The 15,413-nt window shown below is 36.4% G+C and overlaps 1 protein-coding gene across 1 annotated transcript in view; it reads right to left on the bottom strand.

The window, feature by feature from the left end:
* st6galnac3 (ST6 (alpha-N-acetyl-neuraminyl-2,3-beta-galactosyl-1,3)-N-acetylgalactosaminide alpha-2,6-sialyltransferase 3) overlaps window positions 1–15,033 on the bottom strand; it is a 78,896-nt gene extending 63,863 nt beyond the window's left edge. Inside the window, exon 1 of the mRNA XM_028472825.1 lies at window positions 14,753–15,033. Within this exon, the coding sequence (XP_028328626.1) occupies window positions 14,753–14,770 (18 nt within the window). The 5' untranslated portion in view covers window positions 14,771–15,033. The remainder of the gene's footprint in view (window positions 1–14,752) is intronic.
* Window positions 15,034–15,413: the final 380 nt, after the last annotated feature.

Here is a 15,413-nt window from a genome sequence, read left to right as displayed (position 1 = left end):
ACAGATTAAGATTTATTAAGCTTACATTAAAATGATTAAATTAAGATTGACTGTACTGTACTTTCTTTTATTTTCATTACAAATATGTGTTTTTGTCACTTTCAAACTGATTAGGTAGGGCTGCTGTGTGGTGCACTAGTTAGTGCGCGCTAGTTAGTGCGCGCTAGTTAGTGCGCGCTAGTTAGTGCGCGCTAGTTAGTGCGCGCTAGTTAGTGCGCACTAGTTAGTGCGCGCTAGTTAGTGTCTTGTAATTGGCTGGCGTGATAAACAGGATAAGCAGGCACAAGGACACGGGATGAGGAAAATGGCAACTTTTCTTCTCCTACAATATCAACAACTCTTAATTTTTACACAAGTCCAATTGTCGTGCAGCATTTAATAAAACATAAAAGCTACGATTTTGTTATGTATTCTAAAACACAATACAATAAAGTAACAGAAAGCCCCAGTACATGAGAGAGAGAGAATGCTGCACACTCAGCTTTTCATCACTGTGATGTACAATACTGCAGAAAACCAATTATTCTCTCAGTGTCATTGGTTGGAGCCATAAAGGGAGGAGGAAAATAACTGTTGAGAGAAAAATCGACTGAAAAAAAAAATCCATTTCAATTTGCCAAATGCCAGCACAGGATTACTGACATTTAGTGTTTGAGATTTCCCCCTGAAACCTAATAGTAACCCTCCATTACTCCACAATAGAACCTCATCTCATTGACAGGCAGTACACAGTGCACGGCTGCTCTCACTGACAAACCTGAGGATGAATATTTCAAATCTACACAAACGCTGAGATATCTGAAATAGGATGCATTGCACCATCTGTAGCTCCAGGAAATAAACACACACACACAATTTACTTTCCCAGTTTCTCGATAACTGAGCAAAGGTTTGGCTGGTTTTTCTGCTAACGTTCTCCTGTTTGAGAAACATGTCTGCCATGGAAACATCTCCTCACGACATGAGGCCAGGGCACACACTGAACCATCAAGTGGTTCAACAATAGAAAATGTTCACCTATTTGGAGTTTAAGTACAAAGGCTTGAGGTTAAATAATATATCATTGTAACAGCTAAAACACCTAAAACTGCATGAATATTTGACTGGTTACAAAGATGAGTATTTTAAAATTGGTCCCACACTTCATGAAATAAAAATACTCTGCAGCCAAACAGGGTACAAAACTCAACACACACACAAATTCCAACCCATATTGAAAAAGTTCCATTTTATATTATAAATATTAAACTGAATACAAATGTAACAAATCACACTCAAAAAGCACAGAATTCTACCAAATCCCAAATATCCTCTTTGCCAGATAGTGGCAGTTATCTGGATCAATGATCCTGATCATTCAAACTTTAAAGGCTATGAGCAGCCCTCCCTAAGGAAGGGTACGAAACACTTTATTAAAGGGAGGATAGAAAAAGAGAGGGCAGTACCTACTGTAGGTGAGGGGGAAGGGAACAGGGAAGTGGGAGTCAGGGTAGGAAAATGAGCAGTGTGGTGATACTGTGTGTGGTGTCAATTACGATTTTGATTATTACACTCAACGATTACAAAATAACATAATCGATAAAAAACAATTATAAAAAATTTTTTTTTTTTTTTTTTACACGTTTTATTCGCTAAATAAAACAAACCCACTATTTTGGATATCTACAAATAATAAAGCTTGGCACACACACGTTAGTAATACTAACTTTGAGTTGTTTAATCCATGCACATGCAAGCTCCTCCCCTCCGCCCCGCCCCTCTCAAAGCTAAAGCTAGCCTGCAGGCCAACACGAGGAAAGTTGTTGCTAGTGGTCTAGAAACATGGCAGGAGAAACGCAGCAAAAACACTTGGTAAACAAGTAGCAAGTCAAATTCTCTTATATGGGAACACTTTGGGTTTGATGATGAAGACCTTGAGCAAAGACGCATCACGTGCAAGAAGTGTTTTGTTTTGTGCAAAAGCGAACATACTTGATTTTAGTGTTTGAAGGATTTTATTTATGTTTTAAGAATATATTTCATGTTTTTTTGTACAAAAAATAAATAACTTTTTGGTTGACAAATAATCGTGATTTCAATTACGATTAAAATAATCGTGAATATAATTTTTTCTATAATCAAGCAGCCCTACATTGCTGTCTTAAAAAGATTGCATTTATTGTAGTGTTGACCTTCGACAGCATGTGCAGACAAAAAAAACTTTCAAAGCTTGGAAAAAATTTCTCTCTCCATTAATAACGATACAGTAAATTAAATGAACACCCCCATTTTTAAAAAAGAATTGCAAATAAATGCGCAATCCAGATCCGATCTAGATAAAACTCGGTGAGATAATTTAGGAACAGACCTGACATAATTTAGTCGAACTTCATAAACATTGGTCAATTACAAACCCAGATATGGATTTTTCTAATTTCACCAACAATAGGTGTGATATTTCTATTCTGATCCAGAATCAGTATACAGATCCCCTTAAAAAATTTATGAAATCTTCCAATAGCGTAAAGTAGGAGTGTGACAATATCTCGATACGGCAATATATCGCAATATTTTCCGCACGATCGATTATCAATATGCTCGTGCTAAGTATCGATTTAAAAAAAAAAAAGATCATTATTTATTTATTTATTTTTTTCAAAACCTTTTCTGCTTTTTCACTAAAATGTGCAGGTATGTCTTTACAGAAATTTTTTCACTGTGTGTTGAAGGAACCAATATATTGTTTACTGGAATATGAACACTATACTGGTATCACTGGTAAGAAAGACCCTATTTTTTGTTTACAGAAAGCACTATTGGAGATATTTATTAGTTTACATTGGTATGTTGACACTTATTTACAGAAATGTTGCACTAAAATAGTGTCACTGTTCATAGGACACTTTTTCAATTTATTGTCTTTTAGAGATATAAAATACAAATTGTATTTTTTCACTTAATCTTTTTTTTTTGTGTAATGTCATAGATTATCGTAGATTGATTTCTGACCAATATATCAAAAATCGCAGTATCGTCATTTTGTGAGATAATCGCTATTGTGAGCTTTGTATCGCGCATCGTATCGTATTGTGAGGTACCCAGACGTTCCCACCTCTAGCGTAATGTCTATCTTTGATTAAAATGTTGTCAAAATCTGTAAATGACTTTCAACATAATCCTACGAACAGACAAACCAACTAAACACCAGTGAAAATATGACATCCTTGGCAAGGGAAATAAACAAAAAAAATAACAGTATAAATGTAAATGTCTGCAATGTGCTAACGTGAGTGTTATCTCATCAGTGAGACAAACGTGAGATGAGACTTTATCAATGTCTGCTCAAGTTAGAATTCCTTTATGTGTTTGTTGGTACTGTTTTATTAGAAGAAATAAAGAACTGTTGTAGTGTTCAGAGGCTGAATGACACATGCACAAAGTAGAGAAAGTAAGCTAAGAAACTACCCCAACGTTAATGTAACTCGCTGATCTACTGCACTAACATGCCCAGTCATGGAAGGGTTCTGGATAAAGGCCAGCACAGAACCACAATGTGAGCTTGTATAATTGATAAAAAATATCTCAATTCCATCCAGAGACTGGGAAGCTCCCACTGGGATTTTGACTATGGAACTGCAACCATTTTCTGGCTTCACTAGACTAAGATTTAAGACAGATTGTGAAATACATTTCCTTCACAGACAGCACCATGCCACATAGCACAATTTACCCAAAAAGCAACAAACCAAAGTCAAGCCAGGGAACCCAACAAGGACATCCAATACTGTATATCTTATGTCAAAAGTAAGTATGGATATAAATCCTAACCTTTAAGGGCAATAAGTTAGGCTGAACGCCGGTCTGAAGGGAGCAGGAATGGATGTCACACGGCTCTCAGATGGACAACACTAATGCAATTATAGGGATTTTGAGTTAGCTCGTGTTCTCGGTTCAAGGGCGGAGTGTAACAAGCTGACGGTGAGCTGCGAAGAATCAGGCATTACTCAGGGTAAAAGCAAAGCTGATCTTGCCACCTCACTGTCTGGAAAGCTGTTGAGAAAATACATAATAGGATTAAAGAGGGATATTCTGTACTGATGGGACCAGCCTGCATAGCATCAAATTATTATGTTTAGGGGAAAACCTATGTATTCCATCCAAAAATATATACTGTAAGTTGTTAGCAGCATTTGGATTAATGTTCTTACAAGCAGAACAGGAACAAAGACAAAACCTGGAGATCACTGAAGATCCATTTGTTGTTACACCTAAACATCGACCAATGATTCTGGTTTTTAGAACTCTGGGCTGCAATTTCAAGTCACATCCAGGTCCTTTGTGTCAAACATGGCCTCGTCTGATCTGCCCCTTCTGGGGGCTTTGAATTGCTTCTGTGCCAACGGGCAAGACTACAAGACTACAAACAGCTTTGCCAAGCATATCATTTGTAGAGCATCACTTGCCAAAAGTAATTCAGCAATGAAGTGAGTCTAACTAGCCAGGGGGTTGTTTTAGTCAGAACTTCATTTTTAAAGGTTTAACAGATTCAGAATGTGTAAATGTTACCAAAACAGGATTTAAAGTTTCAGGAAACTTGTGTTCAAGAGCATTGAATTGATTTCTGGAAACCAAAGCAGAGCAGGAAACAAAGAGATGAATATCCACCAATGTGCAGAAAGAAGGAAAGAAAAGCACACAAAAAAAAGCATTTGAATTTTCTCATCTTTGTGTGATAATGTAAAAGAGGTTTGAGCAAACTCACATTCCCTGTAAACGTCACAAACAGAGTGTATCAGCTCTTACACAGGGAGCAAATCCAGGATTTGTCATTTCCTCACTCTTGTTGAGTTGGCAAACAGCCTCCTGGATCATGTTGAAGTGCAGATCTCCAGTGTTTGTCCAGGAAACCAGCAGGGTAAGATGATGCCATCTGACCAAAAACAATCTGTCGTCATGGCCGTTTTTATCTCTCTCTGACTCACTCACAGTCAGAGAGACTGGCGTCGCAGTGACTGTGCTTAGCTTAGTGAAAGTGTAAATCCCTGTGGAAAGTAAAGTGTTAACAGGTCACTTTTAACCTGATAAGGCGAGTCACCTTTTGATCCCAGAGGACTCTGTGGCCAAGAACTACAGAACAGTTAATGGTAACAGTTAAATCTACCCTAAGACACGTTAATATCAGGACCTGGAACAAGATTACCTCCAACAATATGTGCATCTATCAAGCAACATTAATTCTGTTATAGGATTTACCTATTTTATCTAAATTAAAATTTGTCAACTGTTGAATGAAAAAAATAAGGAAAAGCCTAAATCAGATTTGTTTTATTTAATATTATCCACTACACAATTCAAGCTTCGAGCTAACAACACTCAGAATATGGATAGACTGCCTGACTGCTCGATGCTAAAAATAATTATGTGTATACTTCTTGTAAAGCAAGAATAACCTCGAGTTACATATCTATTATTTTTACATGTTTTAAACTATTAAAACTGCTATATAAAGACATAATGTAGGCCTCATAGATCAATAAATCAAAGATTGTTTGCTCAAAAATGATGTAAAAGTTTGTTTTGATCTCCACTCTAAAGTTTTGCTTTGCATTGTGGGATGCGCAGTCCTGTAGACGGATGCATAAAAGTGTTTCTACTTAATTTTTATTGTGGATTTCTAGTGGTTGCCTTCATAAACTCACTCAAAGTGACTTCCCAATTCATTTCTGGTGTTTTCACGAACTGATAGTTGTAGCAAAGCAATGGTGGATGTTTACTTTGGGGCTTACACGCAAAGATCTGAATCTGGCCAAAATTGAAAGTCTTGTGGAATGAGGTGATATCACAGGTAATACCGGAAACAAACTACAACAAAGATGGATTCAAGCAAATCACTGTCTTGTCTCGTGAAGAAAAACAGACAAGAAATCATGGTAGAAATGAAGTTAAAAAGAACGTGTATGCATCTGTTTCGGTGACTCCACATCCCACGGTGCAATGGGCATCACTTTTTTGAAAAGGTCAAACTTTCGAATGACAGTTTCAAGCTTTTACATCTTTTTTTTTTTTTCAAGCAAACGATCTTGTATTTATTGTTCTTTAAGGAATACACTCTGTCTTTATGTGATTAAAAATACTGTCCCTAGCAGCTTTAACCATTTTCAAACCTCACATTCTTTGTTCATCACTGATTTAAAGTGGCATTTAACAGAGACCACAATACTCCAATATGAATGCACTAAACATCACGAAGCCAAGCCTTTAAAAGTGCCATGGATCACATTATACAGCAATCAAATTTTTTTTATTGACCTCTTGTCTGGCCTGAAGTGACCACTTCCCTGCTATGTACAACAATGTTAACATAGCAATAGGCCAAACCAGTGCCTGAACAACTATTATCCCACACAGCCCTGGGAGAGTGTTTGATGGATTGACGTGTGTTCACTCAAATGAAAATCTAAAGACAGACTAGCCAATGATATCCGTGTAAAGCTGTTTTCCTCCTGTGAGATTCATTTCATCCCATCAAAATAGAGCCTGGTGTGTTTTGTATGGCGTAAGGCAGTGTTTCTCAAAGGGGTACGCGATGAAACTACAGGGGGTACTTGATAAAGATAAAGAGGGGAAAATTAACAAATGAAAGCATTAAAAATATGGGGGGTTTTTTATGTGTATTTTTAGTTAAAAATGAAAATACTAAATATTACCAGCAACTCTCAAAACGACAACAAAAATACACACAATAAAAGAAAACTATACTGAATAATAAAAAAGAACAGACAACACAAGACACAAAATGACACCATAAACACACACACTAAGAAAGAAAAATACTATCACCAGCAACACACGAAACGACAAGAAAGACGCACTAAATGAGAGAAAAACACACAAGATCACTACTAAGCACACAAAAATGAAAGAGAAACTACCAAACGACACCAAAAAAAAAAAATCACACACAGAGAAAGAATTATTTAAATAATACCAACAACAAAACACACAATATAAGAGAAAAAATATACTGAAAAATAAAAAGAACAGACAACAACAAAATACACTAAATGACACAAAATACACAAAATGATGATTGGAATTATTTCAATTAGAACATGAACTGAAAATACAAAGGTCAGTCTTGGTCCCACATCAGATAGGAGATGACCAGAAATGATAAAAACTATAGAAATAAATCTATTCAGGAAGCACTAAATACTATTTCATTCCACTTATTTACAAAATAAGATTCTTTAAAATGTGTGCTTTCACTCATTCATTCCATCATTGTGCTCTATAGTTGTTTTTTTCATAGTATTCTGAGCAAAATGTTGTCGTCGGGGTACTTGGATTCAAAGGTAAGAGAAAGGGGGTACTTGTCTTGAGCCAAAAAAAGTTTGAGAACCACTGGTGTAAGGGACAGGATGTATTACTATTATTGCCATCATTTCTGTTCAATATTCACTTAAACTTAGTTTTCAGATTTGAATTAAATAATCTCATCTCCAACAGCTGAAATGCCTTGGATTGTGTTCCTTAGTTGGGGTTATCAGCAAGGATTGCACTTCAGGATGCTTGAACCAGCAGTGGCTGCACGTGACTTAACGTGCAAGATTAGAAGCAACCTCAACAAGAGTGAAACACACAGAGAGATCAAGTACAGCTTCTCCAGATGCTGATAAAACTCCTTTAGAGGAACGAGGTGTGGGACACTGGCTAACTCACCACTCCAACACTGCGGATCAATGCCCAATCTGCAGGGAGGTTATCACCAGGGGTTAGAACTGACAATGAGCTCACCCTGCACGAGCTGCTGCAGCAGAGTGTGTGTACATCTGTGTTCACACCAGGATGTGGGTTACGTTACGTTAGCATAAAAATCAGCTGCATACATAAATGGTAGGGTTTAGCAAATGGACAGAGAAAACAGAACAAATACAAATAAATGTAAGTACTTGTAATACTTAGTTTGAGCATTTTGATGAATACAATATATTGATAATCATAAAGAACAGTGGTTCCCAAACTTTTCACAGTCCCGTACCCCTTCAGACATTTACCCTAAAGCCATGTACCCCCTACTCCTGCACACCTAAAAAACATAATCATTTCATATACTGTAATGTAGCCCCACAGTGAAATTTGTCTCTGAATTGTACCTATCCTATTGAGGAATAATATACAGTATGATAAGAAATAATATTAATGATCTGTAAGCACATAAGAAAACATATTATACAGAATCAGAATTATCACTTGGTTTACTTAATTAATTAGCCGACTGGCATTTTCAGTGATAAACAATCTCTTTTTAAATTTAAAGAAATCAACCAAAAATATTCTGTAATATTCTTTCAATTTTCACATTTATTCAACAAGGCATTGCAGGGATTTTCATCTGACGGTCCAGACTTTAATTAACCAAAGGACTTTAAAATATAGAAGCCTCTCACTTTGGAACAATTTACCTCATACTCTGAAATCTATATCCACTTTAAAAAAAAAAACATTTGCAGAAGTTGTTAATTTATTGAAAAGTATATATTTTTTTTGTATTCATCTGTTGCTTTGTATGGGTAATTTGCTTACTTGTAGTTAAAATAGGTAAGATGGTTATATAAGACCCTATGGTCTTTTTAACCTCTACCAGTAATACCAAATGTTTGTTGATTGAACATATAGCTGTAATACAACATATTAATCACCCTGAAACTGTGAAATATAGGGGTTGTGAAAAAATCGATTTGGCGATGTATCGCGATATTACGTCGCGCGATTCTCTGATCGAAATGCATCCATATCGATTTTTTTTTTTTTTTAACCTTTATTTAATCAGGAAAGTCTTTTCCACTGCAGGGGACATTGTAACTGCACAAAGAAGTGCTGAAACCTGGGCATGTTGACCAGCTTGTGTTTTCAGTAAAATCTAAAAATAAAATGCTAACTTTCTGGGTTTTTTTTGTTTGTTCTAGGCATATACTGTACCTCAGTTAAGTTGCACTAAAGTCATGTTGCACAAAAGTCAAAGTTGGTTTAAAAGCCACAGGCAGATTGAATGTTATTTTGTTTATTTTAAGTTGTTGGCACATGGCATGTTAAAGCCAATGTTTTGAGTGTAAAATATGCCAGTAAAATACATTTCATACATAATGTTCTCATGAAGATGTACACATTTACAGATGTGTTGTTTCTTAAGTCATATATTAAAAACAAAATTGTAATAATCGCCTTATACTTTAACATTGGAATATATCGCACAGTATCGTGACCTATGTATCGGGATACGAATCGTATCGCCAGATGCCAGGCGATACACACCCCTAGTGAAATACAACTCGCTACTTAAATCGTTCTCCACCTAAAGTCTTGTTCTGTATTTTGTTTTCATGTTTGTCGAAGCTGAAAATCCACTTTCACACAAGTACATGGTAGCAAAGGGCATCAAGTGCGTTTGGCTAGCGCAAACCAATGTAGCTCTCGTCAGATTTGCTCTTTTATTGATGAGATTGTTTTTCTGTCACCACGTACAGAGGCCAATGAGTTTTTTGTGGCACTGTCGGTTGAATTATATTCTAGTTTCCAATGTTGTCACACTATTTAAAATTTTCATTTACGCACCCCCTATGACGATTTGCGTACCCTACTTTGGGAACCGTTGGAATATATTAAGGCTTGTTTGTTTGTCACTGTGTTAACTATTGTGAAATAAGCAACACTTCAAGGTACAACACTGCCTACAGTGTTCAATTAAACCATTTTCTCTTCCCTTGTGTTGTTTTTATACTAGTGACAACAGACAGTTAACAGGAAGTTGTTTCCTACTCTACTTTAAATACCTGCACCCAGAAGTATTTACACACAGTAGAAGTTACAAAATGTTTCACATCACAGATCTTTGTTAAAGTTTAACTCAGAAGGTTAAGGAAAACTGTGCACATAAGACAAGATAGGCTACATTTCTAATTCCAGTAACTATAATAATATTGGTAATTTGAACAAATAATCTAGTGTAATTTTAGTATTTTATCCTAACTGTAATAGTGGTGATGTGCAACAAGTTTAGCTTCTTTCTTACATTTCAAGGTCTTAATCCACATACCTCAGTCAGTCTTAGGCCTGAACACAATCACGTGGTGAGGACAAGAGGGTCTCAAACAAGTGCCATTCATCCCTTAAACACTAAAGAACTGGGTAGCCCGCTGCACTCTTTACTCCTCTTATAATAACTCCTCTCACCAAACCTCAGAAGCTTGTCTTTTTGTGGTTTGCATCCATTAAATATGCAAATCCTCCCTGTCCGTGTTTCTTTGCTTTCTGTTTGAGAGTTATGACATGACCTTGATCTGCAATGTGTGGTTAAAAAAAAAAAAAAAATGCTTCATCACATTCTGATGATGGTGATGGAAGCCCCATCATGTAACTCAAACTGTGTTGTGCACAAACACATTCCGTCCAATTAAACATAAAAAAGGAGTAAATGTCCTCACTGGAACTCTTTCTATAAGCCTTTATTCATAGTTAGAGTGTAGACTGTAATTAAGCCAACGAAAGCAAACTGTTCATGAAATTGGTAAATCAACGACATTATTCTCCTATTCTGTTCATTTTATAATGTAGCTATTTATAAACATCAACTGCATGGAACAGGATTCACAGTTTATTCACTGGGTTACATCATGATCAGTGAAACCACGAAAAAAAATCCCTTCTGTAGCAATGAAAGTCGGGGTGTTCCTTATTTTATTCCTTTTCTTTCTTTTTCTTGAATAATAATTCCTGCCATGTACCTAGACAACACATGCCACAGGCATGTTTAATTTTTTATCCACACTATCCTGAGATGCTAAGGGAAGAGTTTATTATTTTTTTTAATTGTAATGTTATATGTTATAAAATATGTAGTTATCTGATTTCTTAATCAGTAAATTTAAACTACTGTTGCACTTTTGCTTAAACCTGGGTTAAAACAAAAAACACACAAGCAGCGTTTTTCTGTTTTAAAATTAAATCTGGTTCTGTTTGTGTGATATTTGGATCTTTACGAGGAAACTAGGACGAGAGCTTCATGTTTTAACCTCACCACACAGAGGGGACACACAGACGGACTTTTACTCTGCTGCGTTTGATAAAAATGATCTTGCATCATGTTGTCCACCTCACACCGATGGCAGATGTGTGATTTGTGCATCGACAACTTTACCGAAGAGTGTTACGGTCCAAATAGTATCCAGACAAACTGGTGACTGGGCGGACTTCTGCTCCCGGTCCGGACATAAAAAGAAGCAACGCATAAGTCGCATTACTGGTGAAGTGAAACGTTATTAATACATAAATAAATCAAAATCAAAAAATGGATGTTACGTAAAACATGCACATATGTGGTGTAATGAATCTACTGGTGCTCCTCGTTTCTTATGATCAACTTCCGTGTGTGTTGACGACTGCTGTTAGCTGTATTTATACAGTGCAAAATAAAAATTTTACTTCCCTCAAAAAAGCTGCAATTGTTTTTACAAAAGTGTCAAATGGCAGAAGTTCTAACATCTATTGTTCCTCACACCAGCCTCACAGTTGATAGTCAGTCACCAGTTTATTTGGATACTATTTGAGCCGTAGCGCCGCGAAACAAAACATAAACGTGAGCAGCTTTTTACGAGCTAAAACATCCACACTCTGAAATGAAAACATGAGCAGGACCAGAAAACTCAAAGAACAAAGGGTACACGGATTCAGATCCCGCCCATTTCTGTCCAAATCACAGAGATGCCTATTCGCAGTGGATTAGTATTATCACAGGACCTCGGAGTTCAGCAAAATGTAGTAGGTAATTTGCGAGGAAATTTTTACTTTACAAATTACTAACATGGCTGATTCGCACGGGATTAACATCACAGACATTCTCCGCAATTATTACAAATCGCATGTGGTCCCGAGGTAAAACTAATCCCGTGGGAATAGAATCAGATGTGGTGTATTCAGTGGAACAGCTGATGACCTGTTATATGTTATATGTATATATATATATATATTTATATGTATCCTATTTATCCTTTATTCTCTATCTATCCTTTATTTATCCCTCATCCTTTATATTTATCATTATTATTATTATTATTGTTGCTGGGTTGTTTGTTTTTTTTTTAATTTATTTATTTATTTGTTTTTTTTGTTGTTTGTTTTGTGCACCAACTGCAAGACAAATTCCTTGTACTGTCCTTAAAACTGTACATGGCCATTAAAAACATTTCTGATTCTGATTCTGATTCTGATACTGTATTTAGTCGGTCAGATTTCAAGGGTTTGTGGGACAGGATGGGTAGATGAGGTGGATTTGGAAAGCAGTCAGTTGGAAAAGGTGATGTAAAGAAATGCTGCCAGTGTTCTGTGTAATGCTTTGAGTCAGTGTTTTACCAAACTAGCAAGTTAATATACAACCCCAGTGTTTGTGGAAAGGAATAACAGCAGAGTTCTTCACACTGCGCTGCAGAAAGCCTTCTAAAAACCCACTTACTCCTCTTTAAGTGGCCAAAACCTCACATCACCAGAAAGCTACATTACACTACATTAATAGGGACGATGTGGGAATAACAACCACATTATAGCTATTAAGTGTATTTATTTAGAAAGAGTCACAAAAATCTGATAGGATTACTCACAATCAGTTCAAAACATTTTACGGTGCTATTTTCTTCGACAACAGTGAATTAAATTGGATTCGTAAAGTAATTTCAAAATTCATGGCAAACAAAACAAGCATGTCAGGGATTATTTTCAACAAAAACGAACACTAAAAGAAAAAAAAAAGGTTTGTTTACGTCAAAGGTTTAAAATTGAGAAGAAAAAAAAAGAATATCAGAGGTAGCATGAAATCTAAGTGAATGCTATGGGAACGTCATAACGTTTCTTAACGTATCAGAGTTGCATTCAACTCTCCTGTAACATGCTCCTGTACAAACTTAATGCAAAGTGCAAATATGTAAAAAAGAGCCTCGAAAGGTTCATTTTGCAAGGCAATGCTGGTTTTGATATTGCTTCACTTCAACCGCTTCATTGCAATTTTTTGACTAAGTAGGGAAGTTAGCTCTGTGTAACAATAAGGTCCATGTAATGCACACAAGGAAATGGAAAAATGTAAGTTAAATGGGCAAAATGTGGCAAACAATAGTGAAAAAGGGCAAAAATATGGAACAAAAGAGGCCAAATGTAGGGAAAAAGGGAAACAAGTGGTATCTATTGGACAAAAGGTAGTATTTTTGGATGAAAAGTCACAAAAACTTATTTGCCACCAGATTACACAGTTTACATTGACAATTCAATTCAATTCAATTCAACTTTATTTATATAGCGCCAATTACAACAAAAGTCATCTCAAAGCGCTTTAAAAATATAAAATTTCTAATAAGAAAAAAACACAACAAATCCACATGAACAAGCATGAGCGACAGTGGGAAGAAAAAACTCCCTTTTAACAGGAAGAAATCTCCACCAGAACCAGGTTCAGAGGTGGCAGCCATCTGCGTTGACTGGTTGGGATTAGTGGACAGAAGGACCAACAGAACAGGATAGAGAGATAGACCATCAGTGTGTCCCAGACTAGTTGAGCTGTGAGCCACTGATACAGTCCACAATATGACATTAAAAGTACATACAAATCATTTTTAAAAATGAAAAGAAATAGATAAAATACAATAAAAATGCCATTGACATGATTTGCATTTTGTGCTTGTCCTCTAATATAAATTAGTTATGGTCAGTGATTTTAGACACTAGTATCAGGACAGAGCAATGGCATGCCATGAATGGATGAATAAAGGTTAAAAAAAAATTTAAAAAAATAAAAGTGTCCCAAAAAGCAGTGGGAAACTCCACTAATTTATAATCACGTGTCATGATTGTCTTGTTTTATGTCATCAGAGGCACATTAAAACTCTCACTAATAGGGATGTCCCGATACAACTTTTTCACTTCCGATATGATAACGATATTCCAACCTTGTGTATTGGCCGATACCAATATTGATCTGATATCAGCACGAATCATACATACTTTTATGACTTATTTTGTAAGTGTGGAATGTTAGAAAAGGCTTGATTAAGTGATGTTACTCAAACAGAGAACATTAGTCAGCAACAGTAGGTTACTTTGTTAAAGTGTGAACCACAGTCACCTATGGATAGAAGTGCTGGAGCGGAAAATGTTATCGGAGTGCTTATATCTGTGATTTTAGTTCCAGTCCGGTAAAATCCGATATTCTTTTTATGGCTGATATCGGACCGATATCCGATATCAATATCGGATCGGGACACCTCTACTCACTAAGGTCACCAGGATGGGACTCTATGATGGGACATTGGATAGTTGAGTTTTATGTTATGTTAGTGCTGCTGTGTCTGATTATAACACACTGGGACCCTGATTATCCTCCTCCACATCATGTCAACATCTGGACTTCTCATAAAGGACACTGGCCTCCAGCTGCTGCCTGCTTCTCACCAAGAAACACAAACAAATGGAGGAAAAACACCACATAAACTAGTACTATGCAGAGAAACCTTATGATAGAATGAAACCATGTATCTATAGAAGGCAAATGTGCAGAATTAAATGGCAGACAGGAAGCGTTCAGTGCATAATATGCAGCAGCATCACCAGCTCCACATTCAGGCTAACACACATCAACCTATTACTAAACTACACACATTTACTGTGTGTTCTGTCAAAGTGACTGGTGTTAATAAATAAGCAAATACCGTTACGTTACATGACGTTACGTTACCTTCCACATCCAGGCCATCCTTATTTCTATGGAGACAATGGTCAGCCGCTCGTTTTCATCAGCCCCGAAACTGCAGCCGTCGCCTCCGAGTGCGAAACACCTTCATTCACATGTCCATCACTCGCTGGTACATTGGAAAAATACTGTTTAAAGCAGCCTCGGAGTCCTTTAATGTGTGAATGATCCGTTATTCTCTCGGTTTTCCCACGTAGAGCTGCAGGCAGAGCTATGTGGGACCTGGGCCGGAGCTCTGCTGCCATTGGTCGAATCAGACGTAAGGACCCGCCCCGTCACACGTCACGTGACCGGTACTGGTTTCCCCATCTGTATTAAAACACGGAGAGCAATCATTGAGCATTGTCTTCTTAACAAAATATTTTGACTTTATTGTTTAATAACCGTAGCCTAAATAATGTTGCTGCTGATGTTTTTGTTTAACTAGTATCTGTTTTAATTATATAATCATATTTCTTGCTGATAGTAACACGGCTTTTTTTTTTTCCTTCATATTAAAATGAGGTTGTTTTTTATTTTATTTTGTTTATTTATTTATTTTTAACTCAATCATAATTGGCTTTTAATGAAACATTCAGGTAAATTCCATACTCAGAAATAAAAATTGTATGCATGCAAAAAATATATTGTTTAAGAAGAGAAATGT

Source organism: Gouania willdenowi, chromosome 17 (genome assembly GCF_900634775.1).
Source record: "Gouania willdenowi chromosome 17, fGouWil2.1, whole genome shotgun sequence".
Classification (NCBI taxonomy): Eukaryota; Metazoa; Chordata; class Actinopteri; order Blenniiformes; family Gobiesocidae; genus Gouania; species Gouania willdenowi.
Note: the sequence above shows the minus strand (reverse complement) of the source record. Positions and strands in the feature narration are given on the sequence as shown.